The sequence below is a fragment of the Triticum urartu genome, chromosome 7 (assembly GCF_003073215.2).
Source record: "Triticum urartu cultivar G1812 chromosome 7, Tu2.1, whole genome shotgun sequence".
Classification (NCBI taxonomy): Eukaryota; Viridiplantae; Streptophyta; class Magnoliopsida; order Poales; family Poaceae; genus Triticum; species Triticum urartu.
In genome coordinates, this window is record NC_053028.1 from 371,671,443 (window position 1) to 371,695,981 (window position 24,539).

General features: G+C 42.9%; 1 protein-coding gene across 12 annotated transcripts; it reads right to left on the reverse strand.

The window, feature by feature from the left end:
• Positions 1 to 836: 836 nt before the first annotated feature.
• LOC125520301 lies at positions 837 to 21,568 on the reverse strand. Of its 12 annotated transcripts, XR_007288616.1 has the most exons (7): positions 21,518 to 21,568; positions 21,314 to 21,443; positions 20,680 to 20,748; positions 19,821 to 19,878; positions 17,378 to 17,495; positions 17,199 to 17,276; positions 837 to 1,326 (listed from the first exon to the last, which is right to left on the reverse strand). XR_007288616.1 is itself a non-coding variant. In XM_048685193.1 (5 exons), exons 2-5 carry the CDS (start codon positions 21,332 to 21,334, stop codon positions 1,297 to 1,299), a joined length of 225 nt encoding a protein of 74 aa, XP_048541150.1. In that variant the 5' UTR covers positions 21,335 to 21,443; positions 21,518 to 21,568; the 3' UTR covers positions 837 to 1,296. The 12 variants fall into 12 exon arrangements, 5 of the variants coding, with proteins under 5 accessions (XP_048541150.1, XP_048541148.1, XP_048541149.1 ...); XR_007288612.1 differs by lacking the exons at positions 19,821 to 19,878; positions 20,680 to 20,748 and adding an exon at positions 2,502 to 2,649 and having other exon boundaries at positions 17,400 to 17,495; XR_007288617.1 differs by lacking the exons at positions 19,821 to 19,878; positions 20,680 to 20,748 and adding an exon at positions 2,524 to 2,649.
• Positions 21,569 to 24,539: the final 2,971 nt, after the last annotated feature.

Genomic DNA, 24,539 nt, shown 5'->3' on the forward strand with positions numbered 1-24,539 from the left:
GTGCCATTAGGGGTATGACCATCAGTCTCAGTTGCTACTACTACAGACACTTGTGTATTACCAGGAGCCCCTATCCCATGAATTGAGTGCCTATCTGTCTCCACTGCTTCTGCAGTAGCAACACTGACATTTTGCAGGATAGGAGGCTTAGGACATTCGGCCACAGACTCTGTATTTCCAGCAGCATGTTGTGTACAATCCACAAGATAACCATTATTTTCATCTGGTTCCTCATTTAGGTCAATCATCTTCAACCTGTGATTTTCAATTAGAAAAATGAATCAAGTTAGCTCGATGACGCAAGCAAGTAGCACACTAAATACAGGCAAGGAAATAACACACCAACCCAAGCACACCAGAATCACAAGAATATCATCCATTGTTTTTAAGGAAACGTTTGAACATACTTACATAGGCCTATTTTTGTGTGTATCATAATTTTTCTCCTCTCTTTTTTGTTTTTTAAATGCAGGCAACTTTTTTGTGCCTCGAAGGTTTTTTGGTGAAGCAAGCCTCATGTCACAGACATTATATTCAAGCATGGAATTCACACCAAAATCAGAGAGAGCAACATCATGTTTCTGTTAGAACTTTAAAATAGCAGCAGTCATGGGCAACATGTTGTGCCTTTATGTTTAGTACTCGTGTTTCACCTATCTTTGTACTAGTTGCAACTTTGTGCATTTATGTTCAACGTGTCTCCTATTCGCGTATTCGGTTTTGAAGTGACGTAGAAGCTGAGATAAAATAGTTGTCTAGGTCATGGGGGGTTTCTCCTCCATGGGGATGCATTTTTTTCTTCTTAGCATAGGATATTTCTTGTCCTTTATTTTTTGCATGATCAAAATAAGTCTTTTCCATCCACCCAAGTGTGGGAACACAACAGATTTGCCGAAATGCCCATTATTTGGGTCATGCTGAAGTATATAATGCAAGGTAAATTAAACCTTGGAATATACAAAAACACACCGAAACAGCCACATCCGCTCCAAAATTAGTGGCAACCAATCCTCCCGTCGCTCTTCAGAGTTGCCCTCCACCGAAACGCCCGCACCGACGACGCCAGACGACGGCGGCACCGACGATGCCAGACGACGGCCGCACCGACGACGCCGATGACGACCGCGACATCCACGACGACGACCTCCTCGCCAACACAGGTGCATGCTTTCTCTTCAATCTTTCAGACGCCGTCGCCCACACTGTCGCGACTGTCTCCGGACTACGCATCGGCGGCGGCAAACTCCTCGGCAGGCTGATTTGCACGCATGTGAAGATGTTAACAATGACATCCGTTCATTGCTCCTGTTTCTGTTCTGCATAGTTCTGCATAAATAGTGAAACCATGGTTAATCCACATACTAGGATCTATGATTGTCCATGTAATCGATGCAAGAGATGAACCATATGCCGTGAGCATATGTTATGAAAACCAATTATAAAGTGCATGAGCAAGTGAAATCATACCACGGATCCTCAGCAGATCCCCATGGTACTGAAAATTTGATACCACTGACCTAACCTATGACTGAAACAAATCTTTGTAGTTTGCCACAATGTTCTGTCAAATTAATATGTACATATAAAATTCACACTGACTGTGACCTCTTGGTTCCGAACATTAATCTATATGAATATTATTACAAACTACAGAGCTACATGTTTACCGCCAATGTCCCCTCAAAATCATATGACCATAAGAAAATACACCCTATACATGAGGCCTCTTGATCGAAAGCGACAATTGAGAATCAATCTATTACAAAGATGTCCCCTCAAAATCATATGACCATAAGAAAATACACCCTATGCATGAGGCCTCTTGAAAGCGACAATTGCGATTGAATCTATTACAAAGTACATCATTACATTTCGAGGTTGTTGGTTCCATATTCTAAATGATGGTCTTGCACTCCATTAAATATAATGATCTCACATCTTTTTACAGGAGTTCGTATGGGCCCTACCACTCCCAGCAGGACCCCCACCCCCTTCCAGGATATAAGCAACAACCAAACATCAGGTATTGATCATAACCCAGTCAGGACGTGCACCCCCTTCCAGGATATAAGCAACAACCAAACATCAGGTATTGATCACAACCCAGTCACTCAAGTTCGATACAGTATTACAACTACTGAACTGTGTCATGATTTGCAGACCCAAAGGAACTAAAAAGGTAGAGGGATAGAGAGCGGTATGCAAAAAATAAAGATGAGATTAATAAGAGAAGGCGTGAAGCCTACAAAAGAAAAAAAATACCACTGAGGAAATAGATGGCCTACATAACGGAACACCGGCACAGCTAGCTGTATCACAAGGTAATGATGATCAAATTTCATTATCTATGCCCCAATTGAATTGGCATGTAATTATTTTTTCTTCATCTGTTCAGACACTAATGAGACTAAGAATCGGAGGGAAAGGGAGCGTTATGCACAGAATAGAGAGGAAATATTAAAGAGACAACGCCAAACCCATGAGCAAAATAGAAATATTACTGCTGCTTTCGATGGCAGTAACCTTGTGTCGCATATGCCAGCTACTGGACAAGAGGCGGTCACCCAACTGCAGAACATTACTGCTGCTTTCAATGCCAGTAACATCGTGTCACATGTGCCAGCTACTGGACAAGAGGCGGTCACCCAGCTGCAAAACATCACAGGCCCAGATGGTGCATTACCAACTTTAGGACCATACAATGGATTCATACAAACTGACAAGGAGAATATTTCTGACAATGATGAATCCGATTGGCTGCACAGAAATGATGCGTACCAGATGCAACGAAGTTCAAGAAGAATGACACTCACACAACTGTCAGGGGTTGACAACCCCCAACTCAATACAGTCGTCAATCTACGTACCCCAGGGGTAACTTTTCATGATCAGGGTTAGTTCATCGATTTAATTAAGTTGCTAAATTATCAATAGTGTTTGTTTCTCCTTTAATTGAGCACTCCGTTCTTCATTCGATTGAGACTAGCATTTGGTTCATATCTTCGGTTCATCCCTACTACTTACTCACTGGGGTCAACCAATGTTATCAGGCAACGACCACGGCGAAGATGCGTATGGAATACTGGAGCCCGATGTCCAGACCGTAATACTTGATGGTATGCAAAATGGCAGTTTAAGATTCCTCTACCCCGATAATATGTGTCATACGCGTAATTTACGTGACCTTGTGCATCATAACTCTGTCCTAATCATGATTTACTAGACTGCTTGGGAGACCGGAACCTTGGAGAAACTGGTGATGTTGACCCTGATGAAGAAGCTAGGATGTTTGCTAGACCAGGTAGATTATTGCTATCATGAGTTATGAATACGACATAAGATAGTTATATGGTTTGTGCACAAACTTTAAATAATGCAATTGTCCATTCTTTTCCAGATGTTGATTTTGAATCCTACCGAGTGGCACGGCATCATGGTGATGGAACTATCACTAATGAGCATCATGACAGAGTTTACATGAACCTGCCCAAAAATCACCATGTACTTAGAAAAGTTAGCGACTGCTGCCACTGTGGAGCTTTGTGGTTCCAATACGAGGGGCCTGCATTTTGTTGCAGGAAGGGAAAAGTTGGTGTATTTACTCCAGAGGTTGATGAAGAGTTGAAATGATTGTTCACAAGTCAGGATGATGAGGATGCAAAATATTTCAGAGATAATATACGGTATTTCAACTCCCACTTCTCATTCACCAGTCTTGGAGTCACCCTTGATCGTCAAGTCAGCACTGCGGCAGGAACAGGTGTATATACATTTCGTGCCTGTGGGGGATTGTACCACACTCTTGATGATCTGTCGTCTGGTGATAATGGCCCTCGGCATTTGCAGCTATATATTTATGATACGGATGAAAACTTGCTTCACAGAGTTAAGAGGTCTCCGAATCTTAGGCTGGATCTCATACGGAAGATTCTAACAATACTAGAACATAACCCTTATGCAAAGGTTTTGAAGAGCCTTGGTGCTGTTCCGAATCTGGATGAATATAGGATCTCACTAAACACAGATATCAACCTCGATCAACGAAGGTACAATGCGCCAACTACTTCTCAGGTTGCAGCAATATGGGTTGAAGGAAGCGACCCACATAAAACCTTTGATAGGAGTGTTGTCGTATACGGTAAAGGAGACCGTCCCCTGTATATTAGAGCATACCATGGGTGCTACGACCCTTTGTCATATCCACTGTTCTTCCCACGTGGGGAGATCGGTTGGAATCGTTGGATGCCATATATTGAGTTAGTCGATGGCACAAACCAAGTTTCAGTGGATGAACTTGCACAACAGAACCCAACCTATGGTTTTCCTTCAGGTATGATGTTCAAAATTGGTATATATCATATTATTTAAATTAAAACTTATGCATTCATCCATCTTTCAGATGATAACGTGATTAGAGAACAAGTTGGTCATAACGCACAGCATGAAGAGCAACCCACTGATTTACCTGAAGGTATAGGTCGTCATTACTACTTCTATTATTCTCTAAATTCAAACTTATGCAGTCATCCATCTTTCAGATGATAACATGCTTACAGAACAAGTTGGTCATAACACACAGCATGAAGACCAACCCACTGATTTACCCAAAGGTATAGGTTGTCATTACTACTTTTATTGTTCTTTAAATTAAAATTTATAGTCATCCATCTTTCAGATGATAACATGATTAGAGAACAAGTTGGTCATAACGCACAGCATGAAGACCCACCCACTGATTTACTTGATGGTATAGGTCGTCATTACTACTTTTATTATTCTTACTTATGGTTGTACCTACCATAACAATTTTTATGTTGTTAACCAATTATTAGGTGATGACGATGATAACCTGGATGAGGATTTTGGTGACGATGAGATGAATCCAACAAAATCAAGGAAATTTGTTAGCGCGAGAGAGTACTATTGCTTCAAGTTGTGTGTCCGGAAGAAGCTTTTTAACATCATCTTGTTTGGGGGGCGCCTTTTCCAACAGTGGGCTGTTGACATGTACATCAAGATTGAGACAATGAGGCTTGACTGGTATTCAAAGCCAGCAAATCAAAAGGTTATACGCGCTGACCTATACCAGGTAACGTGCTTCTATTTATCACAAAATTTATATGTCAGATGCCTCACTCTTTGCTTGAACCTTTATACTAATTGGAGTGAAATATTGTTTTATTATAGGGTCTTGTTGACACCGTCGTTGCTGGCGAGTCACGCGGTGATCGGATTGGCAAGAGAATCGTGCTTCCACGTACATTTCCTGGTGGTGACCGTGACATGCAGCGCAGGTTTCTGGATGCGATGGCAATAGTTCAACGTTGGGGTAAACCGGATTATTTTCTCACGATGACATGCAATCCCTACTGGGAGGAGATAACGCAGGAATTGTTGCCTGGACAGCTGCCACAAGACCGCCCAGACCTTGTGGCAAGAGTATACAGAGCTAAGCAACGAAATATGATGGACTTACTAACTAAGTGTAAGCATTTCGGAGAAGTCGCAGCTTATTACATGTCACAGAGTTTCAGAAGCGAGGTCTCCCGCATGAGCATATACTTCTAATCATGAAAGCAAAAGGCAAGTTAAGGACCCTAGATGACTATGATCGGGTGATATCTGCAGAGATACCCGACAAAAAGAAATATCCTGTCCTCCATGATCTGGTAGTCAAACACATGTTGCACGGCCCATGTGGTGCACTCCAGAAAAGTTGCCCTTGCATGATAGATGGACAATGTCGATTTCATTACCCGCGAGATTTCTGTGATGCTACATTACAAGGGAAAGACTCATATCCCATCTATAGAAGGAGGGACGACGGGGTTCGAGTAAGGATCAGAGGAGCAGATTTGGACAATAGATGGGTGGTCCCTTACAACCCCTTTCTGCTTATGAAATACAACTGTCATATAAATGTCGAAGCATGCTCGAGGATCAAGGCAGTCAAGTACTTATTCAAGTACATCTACAAAGGGCATGATAAGGCATCATTTGCATTCGAGCAGGATATTATCAATGATGGGGGAATCATTAATGAAATTCGTCAATACAGGGATGCACGCTATATATCTCCTCCAGAAGCTATTTACAGGATTTTTGGGTTTAAAATGTTTGGTGTTAGTCCATCTGTGTTACAGCTGCAGCTTCATTTGCCAAACATGCACACAGTCGCATTTAAGGGTTATGAAAATCTAGAAGATGTTGTCGCTCGCCCAACTTCTTCCAAATCCATGCTTACCGAGTACTTTGAGATGAACAAGAAGTATCCAGCGGCACGAAAATGGCTGCACAGAGAGTTCCCAGAACATTATAGGTGGATTGCCGCTAATAAAAAGTGGCAAACGAGAAGAAGTAAGAGATCACAGATTGGAAGGCTGGTGTATGCACACCCTGTAGTAAGAGATCACAGATTGGAAGGCTGGTGTATGCACACCCTGTTGAAGGAGGTAGGTACTACTTGCGGGTGCTCCTAAGTCATGTCCGAGGTGCCACTTCATTTGATGATTTAAAAACAGTAAATGGCAAGCCATGCACTTCCTTCAGAGAGGCATGTGAGCACTTAGGCCTCATTGAGCATGACAGGACACTGGATGATTGCATGACAGGACACTGGATGATTGCATGACGGAGGCAGCGACATTTCAAATGCCTTCTACTCTTAGACGGTTGTTTGCGACTATACTGGTATTCTGTGAGGCAACACAAATCCGTCAATTGTGGGACAAACATCTACCATCGATGGCTGAAGATTACCGCCGCACTGAGTCGAACGAGGCAACACTTGAGCAGATGGTCCTTAGAGATGTCAGGGATCTGGTGCAATCCATGGGTAAGGATATTAAAATGTATGGACTTCTAGATCTGGTTGACATAGATGGTTCTTCTGACGCCGAGTATAGAGAGGTAACAGAGGAGAGACAAGTTAGAGTTGACCAAGAGCATCTAGATCTATTTAGCTGTTTGAACAGTGAACAACTGGATGGTTTCAACGACATAATGGATCATGTGACGAACCAAAAAAGCCAGATATTTTTTGTTGATGGTCCAGGAGGCACTGGGAAGACGTACCTGTACAAGGCATTGCTTGCGAAGGTCCGTTCGATGGGCCTAATAGCGATCGCAACTGCTACATCAGGTATAGCGGCGTCAATAATGCCTGGAGGCCGGACTGCGCACTCCAGGTTCAAAATTCCAATCAAGCTCACTGACAACAACATGTGTGGTTTCACAAAGCAGAGTGGTACGGCAGAGTTGCTTAAACAGGCGTCCTTGATAATTTGGGATGAAGTTGCTATGACAAAGTGTCAAGCAGTTGAGACGCTTGACAGATCGCTACAAGATATAATGGAATGTCCTCTGCCGTTTGGTGGAAAGGTTGTTGTCTTTGGTGGGGATTTCAGGCAGGTCCTCCCCATTGTTACACGAGGGACAAGAGCACAGATCACGGATGCTACACTGTTGAGATCCTATCTGTGGGATAAGATCCGCAAGATACGCCTCACGCGCAATATGCGGGCACAGGAGGACCCTTAGTTCTTCGAATACCTCCTAAGGATTGGCAATGGAACGGAAGAAACTATTGGTGACGACTATGTGCGTCTCCCTGAAGACATTGTGATTGGTTATACTGAGGACGAAGAACCTATTAACAAGCTCATCGAAGATGTCTTCCCATCCCTGCACACCAATGATAGGTCGAGGGAGTACATGAGCAAACATGCAATTCTCTCGACCAAAAACGAGCATGTGGATGACCTGAATGACAAGATGATCTCTAGGTTTTCGGGAGAAGAAAAGGTATATCATAGCTTTGACTCTATCGAGGATGACTTCCAGAATAATTACACGATTGATTTTCTGAACTCCATCACACCAAATGGTTGCCCCCGCATGTCTTGAGAGTAAAAATCAACTGCCCGGTCATTTTGCTACCGAACCTCGACCCTCATAATGGCTTGTGTAATGGAACACGGCTTATGATCAGAGCCTTCCAGGATAATGCAATCGATGCGGAGATTGTTGGTGGCCAGCATGCTGGAAAGAGGGTGTTCATACCTAGGATCCCCATGTCGCCATCGGAGGATGATGAGGACATCAATACCATTGTTACACCCACAGCCCCTACTGTTACATATACTGGACCAATTACTAGAGCTCGCGCACGCCAATTAAATTACCAGGTACTTTCGTTTCTTGGTAATGATTCTAATGTTCATGAGATTATGATGCTGCCTAAATTGGATACATTTGTTTTGCTTACAAATGAAGGGCCTAGCTTGGAGAAGGATGAACATTGGAGCAAGAACACGCATGGAGTTGATGGCATGCGCAAGGGGATCAAGAACGGAGTTACAAGTGATGATTTCAGGACTTTGAAGCCGCCATAAGGAGTGCATGAAGCCTTGGACGAAATATACAAGATGCCACTTCATAATATTCGTCCATAGGCTATTCTAGGTGCTGCGTCACCTTATTAATGGGCCAGGCCCATGTAATTTCGAAATACTTAAGTATAGGCTATTTTTAGAGTCCGTGTGTGTGGGGAAACAAGAGTTAGGGTTGGTTTCGGACCCCACCCTCAAGGGCCACGAAATTCCCCCCTCTTCCTCCATATATACAGCCCTTAGGGCGTCGTTTAGACTTTGGGTTTTGTTTAGATTAAAAGTTCGCCATAGCTGCAACTTCGCGTACTTCGTTTGTGTCCAACGACCAGACCAAGACGTCACAGAACCCCACCTTGATCAATAAAGCTTTCATCTTATATTCGCAATATCCCGATTGCAACCTCAGTTTCTTGCTTGTTCTTCGTTTGCTCGTAGGAAACAGACCCTCGTGGTCAGGTTGATCGTGCTCCGACGTGGTCAATAACCCTCGGAAGTTGGTTTAGCGATTGCTAAGGCGCGACGTCTCGCACGTTCGTAGTCGGATCGTCAAGGTCAACTCCCACAGAAAACGATAGCCACCATCTCATCGAAACATCGGGACACCTTAGCCGCTCTATCAGAGCTAAGGATTTCGAGTAGTTTAGCATCTTTTATCTTCTTCGCAAAGAATGGTAGTACAGGTCCTCCATAATGGACCTATCACAAGAGGGTAGAGTCCGGTGTACGCAATTACAAGTGTCTGATCATAAATCTAGTACCTATAGACCCCACCTCTGATGTCACATACAGCCACACTCTAATAGCCAAATTTTTATGGCCCTAATCATTTGATGTGACCCGTAACCAAAAAGAGCTCGGAAGCATATCGGGAAGATGGTACACTAATAATTGCGGTCGCCTGTCATATCGAATATAGCAGATTCACACAACGGACCCAACAAATAAAGAATCCAAATTATACATCACATCACAGATCATCCAGGATTGCTCCCTAGCCCTCTGCATCGGTGTAGATTTTTACAATCTAGATTTTAGATCCGAGTCTCGTTCTCGCACACCACGTGTCAGAACCTCGGGAGCATTATCTTCTAACGCATGACCTCCACCCTGAACAAACTCGGAAAAATAGTTCTCCAATTGTGTGTTTCGTCCCTGATTTTGATGCCATGAAGTGAAAAGAGCCACATTTGCAGGCCGAGTGTAGCTGCTCCGGAAATGATAGTGTGATCTGTAGCCAGTTATGTAATGGGTGATACATGGTTGGATGGTGGTCAGAGCATCGACGAGTGGCCCTCGGGTAGCCAGAATACTGTGTGAGTTAGGATGACTGCACGTCCGTGGTCAGTCGCACATAGACTGCAAAGTTCGACCCTCTGGCAGGCAAAAGTATAGATAACTGCGCTCACTCTTGGTGTGTGATCCCTACTACTCTATATTCCAATTCGTTCTCAGCTTTTACTAATCAAGATGATCATTAGGATGCGAGTTGTATTAGATTATCCTTATACTCTAGAAACTTCGTGAGATTCTCTATGCTTTATCCACGTCTGAATTTGACTCACAGTTTCCATAGCCGATGGTTAAGCTCGTCGTCATCTAGTGTGCCTACACACAACAATCAACACAGCGCACTCGATGTCTGGCACCCCTGTACTGTCATGCTATTAGGCAGTCTGTTTAAGCGTCCGTGGATTAAATATTCTTTAGCAATAGTTCCTCAGGATATTCTTTTTTACCTGCATGTTGTTATAGTCCGCTTAGCAATTTGATAGGTGAATTACGGTGATTATTCATGTGGTGGAGACCAGTTGATGTCGCAATTAGCAGTTATTCTAATGGTCAGACCTTAAGGCCGCCGGCTCGATAGTGACTAACTGCTACCCTAATCTCTATCATACGTGCCTATCACTTGAACACTTATCTAGCCAACTACTTATGGACTTCACGCAATATCCGCTTGACTGCAGCAACATCCACTCTCATTACCCATACAATCCGAGTATCATAGCGAGAACGATATCCGTTTACACTCATGCCCACCTATACTCCCTCTGGTGGCACTTGAATATACTCCACTCCCACGCGTCTACCAAGTCTTGTACCACTCACACACCGCTGCACTACTAACTTAGAAATCATAGTTGTTCTCAGTTCTTATGGTGGCTAAGCATCCCAATAGAGTGAAATTTTTGGGAAGTGTGTATATCGTTAGTCTCCCCGAAGGAATGGGCTTTAATGACTTCAACCTCAAAGCCTCGATACTCCGGACTGACTTCAATCCTTTAGTAGTGTTTGTTAGTGCGCAATTCGCGTCATGAATTCTTTCGTCTCCCTGGGGTGAGCCATCCTACCACATTAGCCAATTTTTTGCAAGTGGCTGAAGCCTGGTGGTGCGTGCTGTTGGTGGCCAGGTAGTTCTGTAGCTTTTTTGATGCAACCGTCATCCTCATAAATGCTCCAGACATAAGGCAATCACACCTAACCTCTGATTACTCCCACCCATACAATTCGAGTATCTTGCAGGTATTAGTGGTAGGTTGTGGTTCCTGGAGCATCAATCCTAATTCCTAATGGTTGTGTTCCTATGCCTGCGTGGGAGGATTTCGGAAAAACAGACAGCGACTCTGGAGACCCCCGGGGCCGCCGATCTTGTTTAGGTCCAAATTTTTGTGCACCGGAGCAGGAACTAAATTTAGTTTGTTTCCTACGCTAATTCTTTTTAGAGGCGTTGTCCTGAGTTCTGTTTGAGCGACGTATCCATCATGAGTGGAATTTTTTTGTCGTGCCTTTGTTGCTATAGTGCGTCTCGCTTTGCCCTGACCTTCTCGGAAAAAGAAAGGAAAGTGCAATTTTTTTTTCATGGCGCCACCTATCATGTTTGAGTACGGAAGAGTGTTTGTTAGACGATCTCGCTCTGTTGCTTGTATTAGTTGATATGGTGTTCTCGTCGCAAAAGAAAGGGAAGTGTGCCGTCGAGCATAAAAGAGCGAAGAAATCAGAGAGAGCTTCCAGACTGTTCGCTCGCTTTTCCCTTACTAGCGGTTTGGCGCTAGCGCCGTTGCAGAGTCGTGTTGGGTAGTGTTGGGTACGCGTCATCTAAAGCGAACCGGCTCGAGCTGACCAGATAATAAGGATTAACTTCCTTGTGACTTGATCTGCTGAATGTTATTGTATTTGCATGACACGTTTTTGCCTACGGTTACTCTATTCTTCGCTATCCGAGCCTACCATCATTAATCTCACGTTTCTGTGTCGTTCGTTGATCTCTCGCCATGTGCGCGATCGCTTCCTTTACTCATCTAGGCTTTTGGAGCTATTCTTATGTGTAGCATACATCGATCACGGTTGTCGATAATCACCTTGCTGCTGGCGTAAAGAATATATGCTGGTCAAGAATTTGAGATTGCTCGTTGACGTGATTTGTGTCCACGAAGGCCACTGCCGATCTAGCTCATCTCTGTATAGTGATTCTCTGATATCCTTCAGGCAGTCTCCAGTTACGTCGTTCGCTGGCGTATTGCTTGTGTCGATTACCATGTAGGGAGTCACCATGCCACGGTTAGCAAGTCAATGATAAGCCCGAGAAAATAGGAATATATCCTCCAGGATCACTACATAGATAGGTGATGAGAACTTGAGGAAAAAGGAGCTTGTCGTCATGCCATAGCGTAGCGTTTCAGCAAATGATGAATGGACAGGTGCAAGATGTGATAAACAGATTTGAAGAGGCCATGGAGAAGATAGATGGCATGGAGAAGACGTTTGAAACAAAGCTCGATAACAAGTTTGCTGAATTGCTTTCGCGTTTTCCACCACCACCACCGGCTGCTCCTGCCGCACCTCTGCAACAACAGCAACAACACCGACTACCTCCACGTCGGGAAACAACCCTCCGCCGAGCGAGCCGTGTCCCTCTTCAGTCGGGCCAAACTGCTGGTGCTGCTGTTGATACTTCTGTGGCTCCTACTGCTGATGTGGAGGAGGATGCTTATGTTGGAGATTATGAGGATGAGGTTGATCAAAATCAGAACTACGTGCCACCAACAGCACAGCAACCACCAGGTCGTCCACATGCAAATAATGGCAATGGTAGGGCTCACCCTCAGGTACGAGATCATGACCATCTCCCTAAACTAAAGTTGAATATTCCACCATTTGAGGGTAGATATGTTCCTGATATATATCTTACTTGGGAGTTAGAAACTGAACAACGATTTACATGTTTACAATATCCCGAGGAGAGACGTGTTCCTGCTGCTGTTTGTGCTTTCACTAGTTTTGCATGTGTTTGGTGGTCTGAGCATTGTAGATTATATCCTATTCCGGCTACTTGGGCTGCTTTGAAAACTGCTATGCGTACTCCTTGGGTTCCACCATATTATCAACGTGAATTACTTCAAAAATTGCAGCGCTTAAGACAGGGAAAAAATTCTGTAGAAGAATATTATCAGGAATTACAAACTGGCATGATTAGATGTGGTATTGTTGAGGAGAATGAAGCTATGCTTGCACGTTTTATGGGTGGATTAAATAGAGAGATTCAGACGATTCTAGAGTATAAGGAGTATACTAATATCACTCGTTTATTCCATCTTGCTTGTAAAGCTGAACGTGAAGTGCAGGATCGACAGGCATTGGCGCGGACTAACTTTTCTGCAGGTCGACCTTCATCATGGACACCACGTGCATCATCTACTTCCACACGTTCTGCTACACCGGCGCCTCCGTCGGCTGCCACCTCCAACCGTGATACAATAAAGCAGGCACAATCACCACTATCTTCCAAGAGCACACCTTCTGGGCCTGCAAAGGGCTCTTCTTCATCCATGGCATCAACAGGGCAAACACATGATATTATTTGTCGACGTTGCAAGGGTGGAGGTCATTATGCGAGAGAATGCCCATCTAAGCGTGTGATGATTGTTACTGAGGATGGTGGGTATGAGTCCGCTAGTGACTATGATGAGGAGACTTTGGCTCTTATTACACGTGACGAACACGGTGGAGATGATTCTGATCATGAGACGCAATACATGGCTCCTGAAGATGCTGACAGGTATGAATGTTTAGTTGTCTCGTCGTTATACTATGCTTTCACAACTTGACTTTAAAATATTTGGTTTGGAGACCATCAAAGATCAATATGTTCATGATGCTGAATTTAAAGATGTATTGCAGAATTGTAAGGAAGGGAGAACTTGGAACAAGTTCGTTTTTAACGATGGAGTTGTGTTTGGTGCTAACAAGCTATGCATTCCAGCTAGCTCCGTTCGTCTTTTGTTGTTGCAGGAGGCACATGGAGGAGGATTAATGGGACACTTTGGCGTCAAGAAGACAGAAGATATACTTGCTACACATTTCTTTTGGCCAAAGATGAGACGGGATGTTGAGCGTTTTGTTGCTCGCTGCACTACATGTCAAAGAGCTAAGTCACGACTCAATCCTCATGGTTTATATATGCCTTTGCCAGTACCTAGTGTTCCTTGGGAGGATATATCTATGGACTTTGTTTTAGGTTTACCTCGAACAAAGAAGGGGAGGGATAGCATATTTGTTGTCGTGGATAGCTTCTCGAAAATGGCACACTTTATACCATGTCATAAAAGCGATGATGCTGTTAATGTTGCTGATTTGTTCTTTCGTGAAATTATTCGCTTACATGGTGTGCCAAATACTATTGTTTCAGATCGTGATACTAAATTTCTTAGCCACTTTTGGAGATGTTTATGGGCTAAGTTGGGGACTAAGCTGCTTTTTAGTACTATTTGTCACCCCCAAACTGATAGACAAACTGAAGTAGTCAATAGAACATTGTCTACTATGCTTAGGGCTGTTTTGAAGAATAACAAGAAAATGTGGGAAGAATGCTTGCCTCATATTGAATTTGCTTATAATCGCTCGTTGCATTCTACTACTAAGATGTGCCCTTTTGAAATTGTGTATGGTTTCCTACCTCGTGCACCTATTGATTTGTTGCCTCTTCCATCTTCAGAGAAGGTTAATTTTGATGCTAAAGAACGCTCTGAATTGATTTTAAAAATGCATGAGTTAACTAAGGAAAACATTGAGCGTATGAATGCTAAATATAAACTTGCTGGAGATAAGGGTAGAAAACATGTTGTGTTTGCGCCTGGAGATCTTGTTTGGTTACATTTGCGTAAAGATAGATTTCCTAATCTGCGCAAATCAAAGCTAATGCCACGTGCTGATGGTCCTTTTAAGGTGTTAGAGAAAATAAATGATAATGCATATAAACTTGAGCTACCTGTAGATTTTGGGGTTAGTCCCACTTTTAACATTGCAGATTTGAAGCCTTATTTGGGTGAGGAAGATGCGCTTCCGTCGAGGACGACTTCATTTCAAGAAGGGGAGGATGATGAGGACATCAATACCATTGTTACACCCACAGCCCCTACTGTTACATATACTTGGACCAATTACTAGAGCTCGCGCACGCCAATTAAATTACCAGGTACTTTCGTTTCTTGGTAATGATTCTAATGTTCATGAGATTATGATGCTGCCTAAATTGGATACATTTGTTTTGCTTACAAATGAAGGGCCTAGCTTGGAGAAGGATGAACATTGGAGCAAGAACACGCATGGAGTTGATGGCATGCGCAAGGGGATCAAGAACGGAGTTACAAGTGATGATTTCAGGACTTTGAAGCCGCCATAAGGAGTGCATGAAGCCTTGGACGAAATATACAAGATGCCACTTCATAATATTCGTCCATAGGCTATTCTAGGTGCTGCGTCACCTTATTAATGGGCCAGGCCCATGTAATTTCGAAATACTTAAGTATAGGCTATTTTTAGAGTCCGTGTGTGTGGGGAAACAAGAGTTAGGGTTGGTTTCGGACCCCACCCTCAAGGGCCACGAAATTCCCCCCTCTTCCTCCATATATACAGCCCTTAGGGCGTCGTTTAGACTTTGGGTTTTGTTTAGATTAAAAGTTCGCCATAGCTGCAACTTCGCGTACTTCGTTTGTGTCCAACGACCAGACCAAGACGTCACAGAACCCCACCTTGATCAATAAAGCTTTCATCTTATATTCGCAATATCCCGATTGCAGAGGATGATGAGGACATCAATACCATTGTTACACCCACAGCCCCTACTGTTACATATACTGGACCAATTACTAGAGCTCGCGCACGCCAATTAAATTACCAGGTACTTTCGTTTCTTGGTAATGATTCTAATGTTCATGAGATTATGATGCTGCCTAAATTGGATACATTTGTTTTGCTTACAAATGAAGGGCCTAGCTTGGAGAAGGATGAACATTGGAGCAAGAACACGCATGGAGTTGATGGCATGCGCAAGGGGATCAAGAACGGAGTTACAAGTGATGATTTCAGGACTTTGAAGCCGCCATAAGGAGTGCATGAAGCCTTGGACGAAATATACAAGATGCCACTTCATAATATTCGTCCATAGGCTATTCTAGGTGCTGCGTCACCTTATTAATGGGCCAGGCCCATGTAATTTCGAAATACTTAAGTATAGGCTATTTTTAGAGTCCGTGTGTGTGGGGAAACAAGAGTTAGGGTTGGTTTCGGACCCCACCCTCAAGGGCCACGAAATTCCCCCCTCTTCCTCCATATATACAGCCCTTAGGGCGTCGTTTAGACTTTGGGTTTTGTTTAGATTAAAAGTTCGCCATAGCTGCAACTTCGCGTACTTCGTTTGTGTCCAACGACCAGACCAAGACGTCACAGAACCCCACCTTGATCAATAAAGCTTTCATCTTATATTCGCAATATCCCGATTGCAATCTCAGTTTCTTGCTTGTTCTTCGTTTGCTCGCAGGAAATAGACCCTCGTGGTCAGGTTGATCGTGCTCCGGCGTGGTCAATAACCCTCGGAAGTTGGTTTAGCGATTGCTAAGGCGCGACGTCTCGCACGTTCGTAGTCGGATCGTCAAGGTCGACTCCCACAGAAAACGATAGCCACCATCTCATCGAAACATCGGGACACCTTAGCCTCTATCAGAGGACACCTCACTTCCCTTCAAGCTTAAGAGAAAACAATTCCCCATCCGCCTGAGTTTTGCGATGACCATTAACAAGGCACAGGGTCAAACCATCCCGAATGTCGGTATTTACCTTCCCGAACCTGTTTTCTCACATGGCCAGCTATATGTTGCATTGTCAAGGGGTGTGTCAAGAAAGACGACACAAATTTTAGCCAAGCCTAACAAGGAGGTTGATAAATCTGGGAAGAGCACCAAAAACATTGTCTACAGAGATGTTTTAGAGGGGTGAGGCAGGTACGATCTTTCGTGTATTCTTTGCACCTTTGCTTTTGTATCTATATAACTAATTCTCGACCTAACACTTTTCTTTCCTTCTATTTTCAGGTCTTGTTAGGGACAGAGTGTGAAGCTTCCTTTACTTTGCGCTGGAGATGAGTGATACAATAAACCAGGCACCATATTAGGGAACAATCTATGTTGTATTCTGTGCTATCTAAATATACTGTAGCATTCTGTTCTGCTGAAGATGTTCTCGAACGCCAAAGTGTCCTGCAGTCTTTGAACCCCTTTCATTTTCTTTCATGTAAAGTTTTTTTGAAGATGTCTCCGGCTGTTGAGTAACTTACTTATGTTAGCTATGTCATATATTTGTGATGAAAACTGCAAGAGTCTATGAGATTTGCAGAATGTAGTGAAGTTGAGAGGCATTATTACTACTGTATGACCATACGTCGTTCCCGAATCTTTGGTACATGAGCTCACATGCTTTCTTTTTTCAGAAAGACAATAGAATATTAGATGGCTTTAGGTTCGCTTCAGTGTTTACCTGAAAATTGGGGACAGCAACAGGCGCGGAATCGATTATGGAACCCTTAATCTCCTGCACCGCTGAAGGATCTTGCCGCTGCAAATCGACATCAGGATAACCACACATTACTAAACACCGAGTCGAAAAAACAGATAGTAGAATAGGTACAAGAACGTTCCAAGCAAAGCAATCTTTACCCACAGGATCCCCTTGACTTGCCTTACAGACTTGACACTGTCTCACATTCTTGGAACGACTTAAAGCACTTCCCTGGCCCCTCCTATCAAGCACGGCTGCTGAGGGTACATTAACTAGCTGGCAAGACAAATGATACAAGAATTATATTTCTATACAGAGAGGTAAACTTTATGTATATAAAAAAAGGTAAGAGAAAGCACACAAAAGTATCGATGAAACGTTCCGATGAGCTGAACCCAATAATTCTGTACAAAAATGTATTACGAAAATAACTCCTTTAATTCTGTATGTGTGGGGTATAAAAAAACAAAAAAAAACATTGGGCCTGAGATAAACGAGGAAAGCGTGGGGCCTGAGATAACAATCACGATTCCCTGGACTCCTCATGCTATGGAAGTCCTTCCCGTGATTTCTGCCTTACATATTGCCTACAACTAACAATCTCTCGATCAGGAGCCCAAAGAAGCAACGGGTTTTGCACCATAGGGTTTCCTTCAACCTCTCCTTCATCCTCTCTCTCGATCTGGCATCCTCACACCCCTCCATTGCGCTACATCCTCACACCCCTCCAACGCGCCGGCCTCCTCCACCGCAAGTTTCTCCAGCTTGCGGTACACGTCTGTCCGTGGTGAACTATCGTCGTCCTCCATGTCTGCGTCACAATCCCTGATGGCATCTGCGGATCAATCTGCCATCATCGTTGTAATGACGTCTCTGAAATTACATTCTATTCACGATTTCACATCTCATTTATCATGAAATTTCCTGTTTCTACATGATTTCAGATTCCAAAAACTGGAACATGGAAAGACAAAGAAAGTGTTTAAATTATGCCCAGAATGACACCATGGCCAGCATGGTCTAAGTAATGAACACTAACCACAGGCCCCCATAGTTGTGGGAGACTATTGAGTCCCACAGATTTGCAGGACTCCATTTATTCAGGGCTATCGACAGTTAATCGTGCTTCTGCTGCTGCAGCAGCAGCTCATGAAACATGCTTACAACGAAAAATGATGAGCAGGATTAGTATGTTTATGTAATTTTCCCTCAAAATCGCCCCAGTTATGTAGACTAGGTGATAAACGTCATTCACATTCGCAAGCCACATGATATAAACATCAGTACATCACTAACCGTGCTACAAGGCAACACAGTCACTAGAGGGGATCCAACAAAGTGAATCAACATGCTCTGTTTGACCCCGCAAAATTACCAAAATGCTCTGTGTTACTAAGGAAATTCTTATTACAACATCCACATGATTACTTGAGAGAATAGTCACGCAAGTGAATCTCCAAAAGTTGACTGGAGCATTAACAAAGAAATAGATCATTATTCTGATAGCACTATTTTTAAGTTAACATTCGACCCCTATGTTTTGTACATCACAACTAGATGCAGATAACGGCATGATAATAATATATATGCTTGGTTTTCAGGAACACATCGACAGGGGAGCCAATGACGAGCATACACAAAATATGCAGCTTGAAGGCATACAAACCAAAGACGAGGATGTGAATACCGAGTTAACAACGGCAAAGGAAGAACAAACCAAATTGGATGATACAGAAAATATGCAGATTGATGAGGTGATACCCTAAGACAAGCATACAAACAATTCTTTACTCACCTTCATAATATTTGCTCTTTTATAAGTATTGAATCATATTATATTACTGTGAGTTTCAGAGACTAAGCGAGGAAGAATCAAATGGAATAGACGATGAAGATGAAGTAGAGAAAAAGAATAGCACACAGACCACAGATTGCGAAGTGACAAAGGCAGGTTGCTCTCAGGAATTAACCGTCAAGAGAACAAGTGAAGAAATGCGGCCAGCTCAAGACGATGAATTGGCACAAACATTCGACACCAAAGGGGCACAAACCATAGGGGACAAGCTGGCCTTGAACGAAACAAGTGAACAAATGCAACCTGCTCGGGATGAGGAATTAGCACAAACATTTGGCACCGAAGGGGCAGAAACTATAGGGGACACGCTGGCAGAATCAAATGGAACAACCGACAAAGAAGAAGTGGAGAAAAAGCAAAGCACGCAGTCCAGTGATTCCGAAGACTCCGAAGTGACAGAGGCATCTTTTTTGTTCCAACTGTGTCCCAAATAGTTCTAATTCTAATTATATTAATCCTGCATACCCATTATTCTTTGTAATGTTGCTTCCAGGAATTAAGCTTCAATGAAACAAGTGAACAAATGGAAACAAGTGAACAAATGGAGCCAGGTGTGAACAAAGAATTAGCACAAACGTCCAGCATGGTAGGGGCACAAACTGGGAAGCCTATCCGACTGCATAACAAACCTAAGAAGGCACAAGACTACGTGGTGGCTCCAGAAGGCACGAACAAATCCTTCTATGTCATCCCTCGCTTGGCTACATTTATTTTCTTTGTTATTAATTAATAAATGTTTTACTTACATCATGATAGATTATGCCTGCACCGGCGATGATTGGTCCGTGATTGAAAGTATCATGGCTGAACCAAACGATAAAAGAAATTTAGTGAGCATCGACGACTCACATCTCCAAAGAAAACAGTTAGAACGTCTATTACTCCCCAAAGAATTTCTTGGCGGCGAAGTAAGTATATGTAGCTTTCAGACAAGACTATGCTGTTTTAACATGAGTTCCTATTCTCTCCTCTGACTAAGGTGTGCACTTCATATTGCAGATCATAGACGCATACATACATTGCATAAGTGCTAAAGAGCATCTACAGATGAGGTCAGGTAGAAGTGTGTTCTTAGAGAGTGCATGCATCTCTAAGATGATAAAGGAATTTAGCTCTATACGGGATGACGCACCAAGATGGGTATTAAACAGAGCTACAACTTATTTGGAACATGATATGGTGAGTCTCAGTTCCGTATAAATGTTTGTATAAATGGGACCTAAACTAACAAAAACCCTGTTTTCAGATATTCATTCCAGTTAACATTGAACACTTCCATTGGTACCTAGCAGTTATAAATGTCGGGCAGCGATGCATCCAAGTGCTCGACTCGCTAGGCCCAAGAATGAGCCGCAAAGACCTCACCGCTATGGTTAGTCATTAGTCCCACTACACCATCTTTTGATAAGACGATTTCTGTTATTTTTCGGTTGTGATGCTAATACTTTGTCATTTATTCATTCAACAGCTCAAAGGACTAGAAAATGTATTCGAATATGCATCGCTTCAAGTGGAACTAAAAACTGATAAGTGGAAAGACTGAAACATCTCATCATGGCCAAGGGAAGAGTGTATTAAGAGCAAACTGCAAAGAGACTGGTATACCTTCTAACTCAAAGGCTCAAAGTAATTGACTTCCAAAGACTCTGAATTTAGGCTTATTTTGACAGCAATCTGTAGGAGGAATTAGTTTAAATAAACATGGAGTAGTTTAACAATCTTGAAAGCAAGCTGCGCACACATCTTACTGAATTTAGGCTCATCTTTCTTGAAAGCAAAGTTTTGATAGCTTTTTAGCTTTGACATACAATTTTGACAGTTTGGGGACAGATTTAGTCACTGAACCAATTATGACTAGGAAATCATTAAACTTTAGTCTCAATATCTGAATTTCTATCTCTGGACCATGTGGCGGCAAGCAAGCAAATTAAATTGGTAAACAGTACGGTGTCCAACTGATTCAGCACTAGATGCCGACAGTGATAGCACCAAGCGAAATTCAGTAATTATGACCAGCAAATCATTAAACTTAGTATGAATATCTCAATTCTATCTCTGGACCATGTGGCTGTAGGCAAGCAAATTAAATTGGTAAATAGTGCAATGCCTATCTCATTGAACACTAGGGCCTGAGAGCAACTAGATTCAGTCAAGCATGCAAGTGAATCTAGAGCAGCAGAAAAATCAGGGAACCAGACCTATGAAAACAAAACGAGAGAGAGGTAGAGGGAGGCTTTACCTTGGGTTGTTGCTGCCCCATGGCTGGGCGTCATCCCGTGAGAGAAGCCTCACTCCTCTCCCTACATCAAGTTGGTGCAGGTGCGTGGTGAGTTGGAGGCTGGCTGCATCCATTGGCGTGTTGAGGTCTCCTGCAGCCCAGCATAAACACCATCTCAGGAAGGGAAGAAGAAGAAATCCAAGAGGATAGGAGAAGGGGGCTGACCTGTATGTCGTCGGGGTAGCCTTCCTGTCCCGGAGCCACATGGTAAGGTCGTCGGAGCCACGACGGAGCAGATCAAGCGCCGGCGGACGCGGATCCAGCGTCGGCGAACGCAAATCAAGTGCCTCCTCGCCCAGCAGCAGCACAACCACCAGCACCTCCTTGCCCAGAAGCCTCACTCCTCCTCTCCCTACAGGGTGTGAGAGAACTAGGGTTGGGGCTGCCAGAGTGGGCATAGGTGATGGGGAGCAAGGCGGCCATTGGGAGGAAGAGGAGAGCGCACGCGGTGGATGGACCCGGCGTCGCCAGGAGGAGTGAGGGGCGGCGCAGAGCAGATCGCCGGGCCGCCGCCTGTGGATGGATGTCGTGGCCATGAATGAGGGAAGAATGGGGAGAAAAGGAGAAATGAGGAAAGGAGTAATGACTATATATCTCTCAATGTGATATGGTAAGATTTTTTTTCATTTGTAATACTGCTTTACTTGGTCTTAATTAATATTCTATGTATTTCTAAACTATTTCATCATTGCAGATTTTATTGCCTTGGTATATGTTTGGGTTATTTCTATTGTTTGTCTTGGATCAAAATAGAAAAGTTGTCTCAATTTTCGATCTGATACCAATACCTACTTTCGGGAAGAATGTACTTAAAACTGTGGTCGACAATCTAAACCTTGCGCTTTAAGTTGCAAACCCTACATTCAAGGATGATATCTCTAAATGGGAATGCATAGTTCCTGTTACTCCAACAAACTCACACCGGTATGAATCTTTTAAACGCATTACAATATTAATTGATTCATTCAACACACATTATGTGTTTATTTCATATATGCAGTGCCTTGTCTGGTTATTTGGTTTTTAATTACATGCACTCATTGTGCGATGGAAAGCTATATTTTCCCATACCCCAGGTGACTATTTACACCATGCTTATTTGTATACACATTGCACATACAACTTATTATAACAATGTTGTATAATGCCAATGTAGGATGGTTTTCAACTGAGGAAGCAATTTTTGGTGCATATTTTAAAGTACGAAGAGAATGAAGCTCAAAACAATATCCCATGCATTGAACGAAGCATCATTGATCGCATCTATAGATGGACCTTCATTGCTTCAAAAGATGGACCTTCAAAACATGCTTAGTTGCGGTTTTTAGAATATGTTCTTGTAGCAGTTATAATACAATTATTATATGAAAGTGAATTTTATGCGAAGACATGTTTATGATATGTGTGTTGGATCACAAATATATCGCACTTTTTGAAAATACAATTTGAGTGACATGATAAAATTTAGTAGCGATCTGAATTTTCTGTAAAAAATCATTTTAGTATTATCATGTAAACATGTTTTGTTTGAGACGTGCGTTGCACGTGCATGCTTACTAGTGCATCATAAGGAAAGAAATAACGGGGAGATATTTTATTGATGGTTGGTTGTTTTCGTTTTGCTGTAAGGCAGTGGATTTGTCGAGGCCCCACATGAGTCCATAATAAAGGAGCGGTGGGGCATCTGTTTATTGCAGTAGGTCAAACGAGATCATTAGAGCCAAAAAAACACTAAAAACCGAACATGAGAGGATGGGCATCTGTTCGAGGGTGGAAACGAAACAACCTACTAACTCCCCTTTAATAGTAGACCATAAATTGGAAGGCAGCCTTTTACAAGGAAATATCACGTATATTTGTTGAAACGAATGGTTATTAAATTCCATACAATTTCTCTCCTAAGAATCTCTAAGACATTAATCTTAAGAGCAACAGTAACTGAAGAACAACAAGTAGCTAGACGTCCTTGATGTGACACAATAGTTGAGGTTGGGGATATGCAGCTTCATTTCTTCGAAAAGTCAAACGATCAGGACCGATCTGTACAAGGACATGCATAAGCAAATAGGAGTAATCTGAAAGGGTAAGGATTATACTATATTGTCTTGCTGAGTTCGCTTCCCAGTGAAATATCTGTCATTTTTTTATTGCGATATGGCTCAAATTGTGGCTGGTAGTCTAGACATGCTACGCAGAAATCATGAAGGGCCTAACACTAATAACATTACCATTGTATATCTAGTCATAGTATTCCAACTATCCCAAGGAAAGAAAAGTTATCTGAAAGTTGCACTCTAACATGCAACAATAAGGAAAGAAAATTATTAAAAATACACATAAGCTAGCAAAAACGATTACCATGATCTTAAATAAGCAAGCAATAGAGCAGTGTCGTTCCCACAAAGGCAAATGACAGAGTACAACAAAACTGTAAGTACCAATCATCATATCGTGAAATGTGTTGTTTTCTTCATTGACAGATCTAACAAAAATGAATTGAGTTAGGAACCTGATCAGATGCACGCTTGCAGAGAACAGTGGGTAAAAGAAAGGAATAAAATTCAATATTGAATAATTTCCTCACTCATATCTGGTGCTTTTGCAAGAAAGGAATTAAATGCAATATCGAACAATAGATCTCTTGTTTTCAGCTTGACTTGATTCTATTGTTAACTGCATTCCCAAAAAATAATGCCTGTGTTCTAAAATTTGAGTCATCTAGGAAAACGTAGTTCAATATATAAAGTTGTTGGCGCAGGCATTGTTGGGGAACGTAGCCGAATTTTAAAATTTTCTACGCATCACCAAGATCAATCTATGGAGTCATCTAGCAACGAGGGAGAGGGGAGTGCATCTACATACCCTTGTAGATCACGAGCGGAAGCGTTCAAGAGAACGGGGTTGATGGAGTCGTACTCATGGTGATCCAAATCACCGATGACCTAGCGCCGAACGGACGGCACCTCCGCGTTCAACACACGTACGGTTGGGAAGACGTCTCCTCCAACTTGATCCAGCAAGGGGGAATGAGAGGTTGATAAAGATCCAGCAGCACGACGGTGTGGTGGTGGAAGCAACGGTGATCTCGGCAGGGCTTCGCCAAGCTCAGGGAGAGGGAGGAGTGTCACGGGAGGGAGAGGGAGAGGCCAGGGGCTAGGGTGCGACTGCCCTGCCTCCCCCCCACTAT

Excerpts from the sequence above, each read along its gene's own strand:
- LOC125520301 (XM_048685189.1), bottom strand. The coding sequence starts at position 21,334 with ATGGGGCAGCAACAACCCAAG. Across the intron at positions 17,277-17,381 it reads AGGCAAGTCAAGGGGATCCT|CGGCAAGATCCTTCAGCGGT; the intron begins GTGGGTAAAGAT and ends GTCGATTTGCAG. Across the intron at positions 16,983-17,198 it reads TTGCTGTCCCCAATTTTCAG|CCGGAGACATCTTCAAAAAA; the intron begins GTAAACACTGAA and ends GTTACTCAACAG.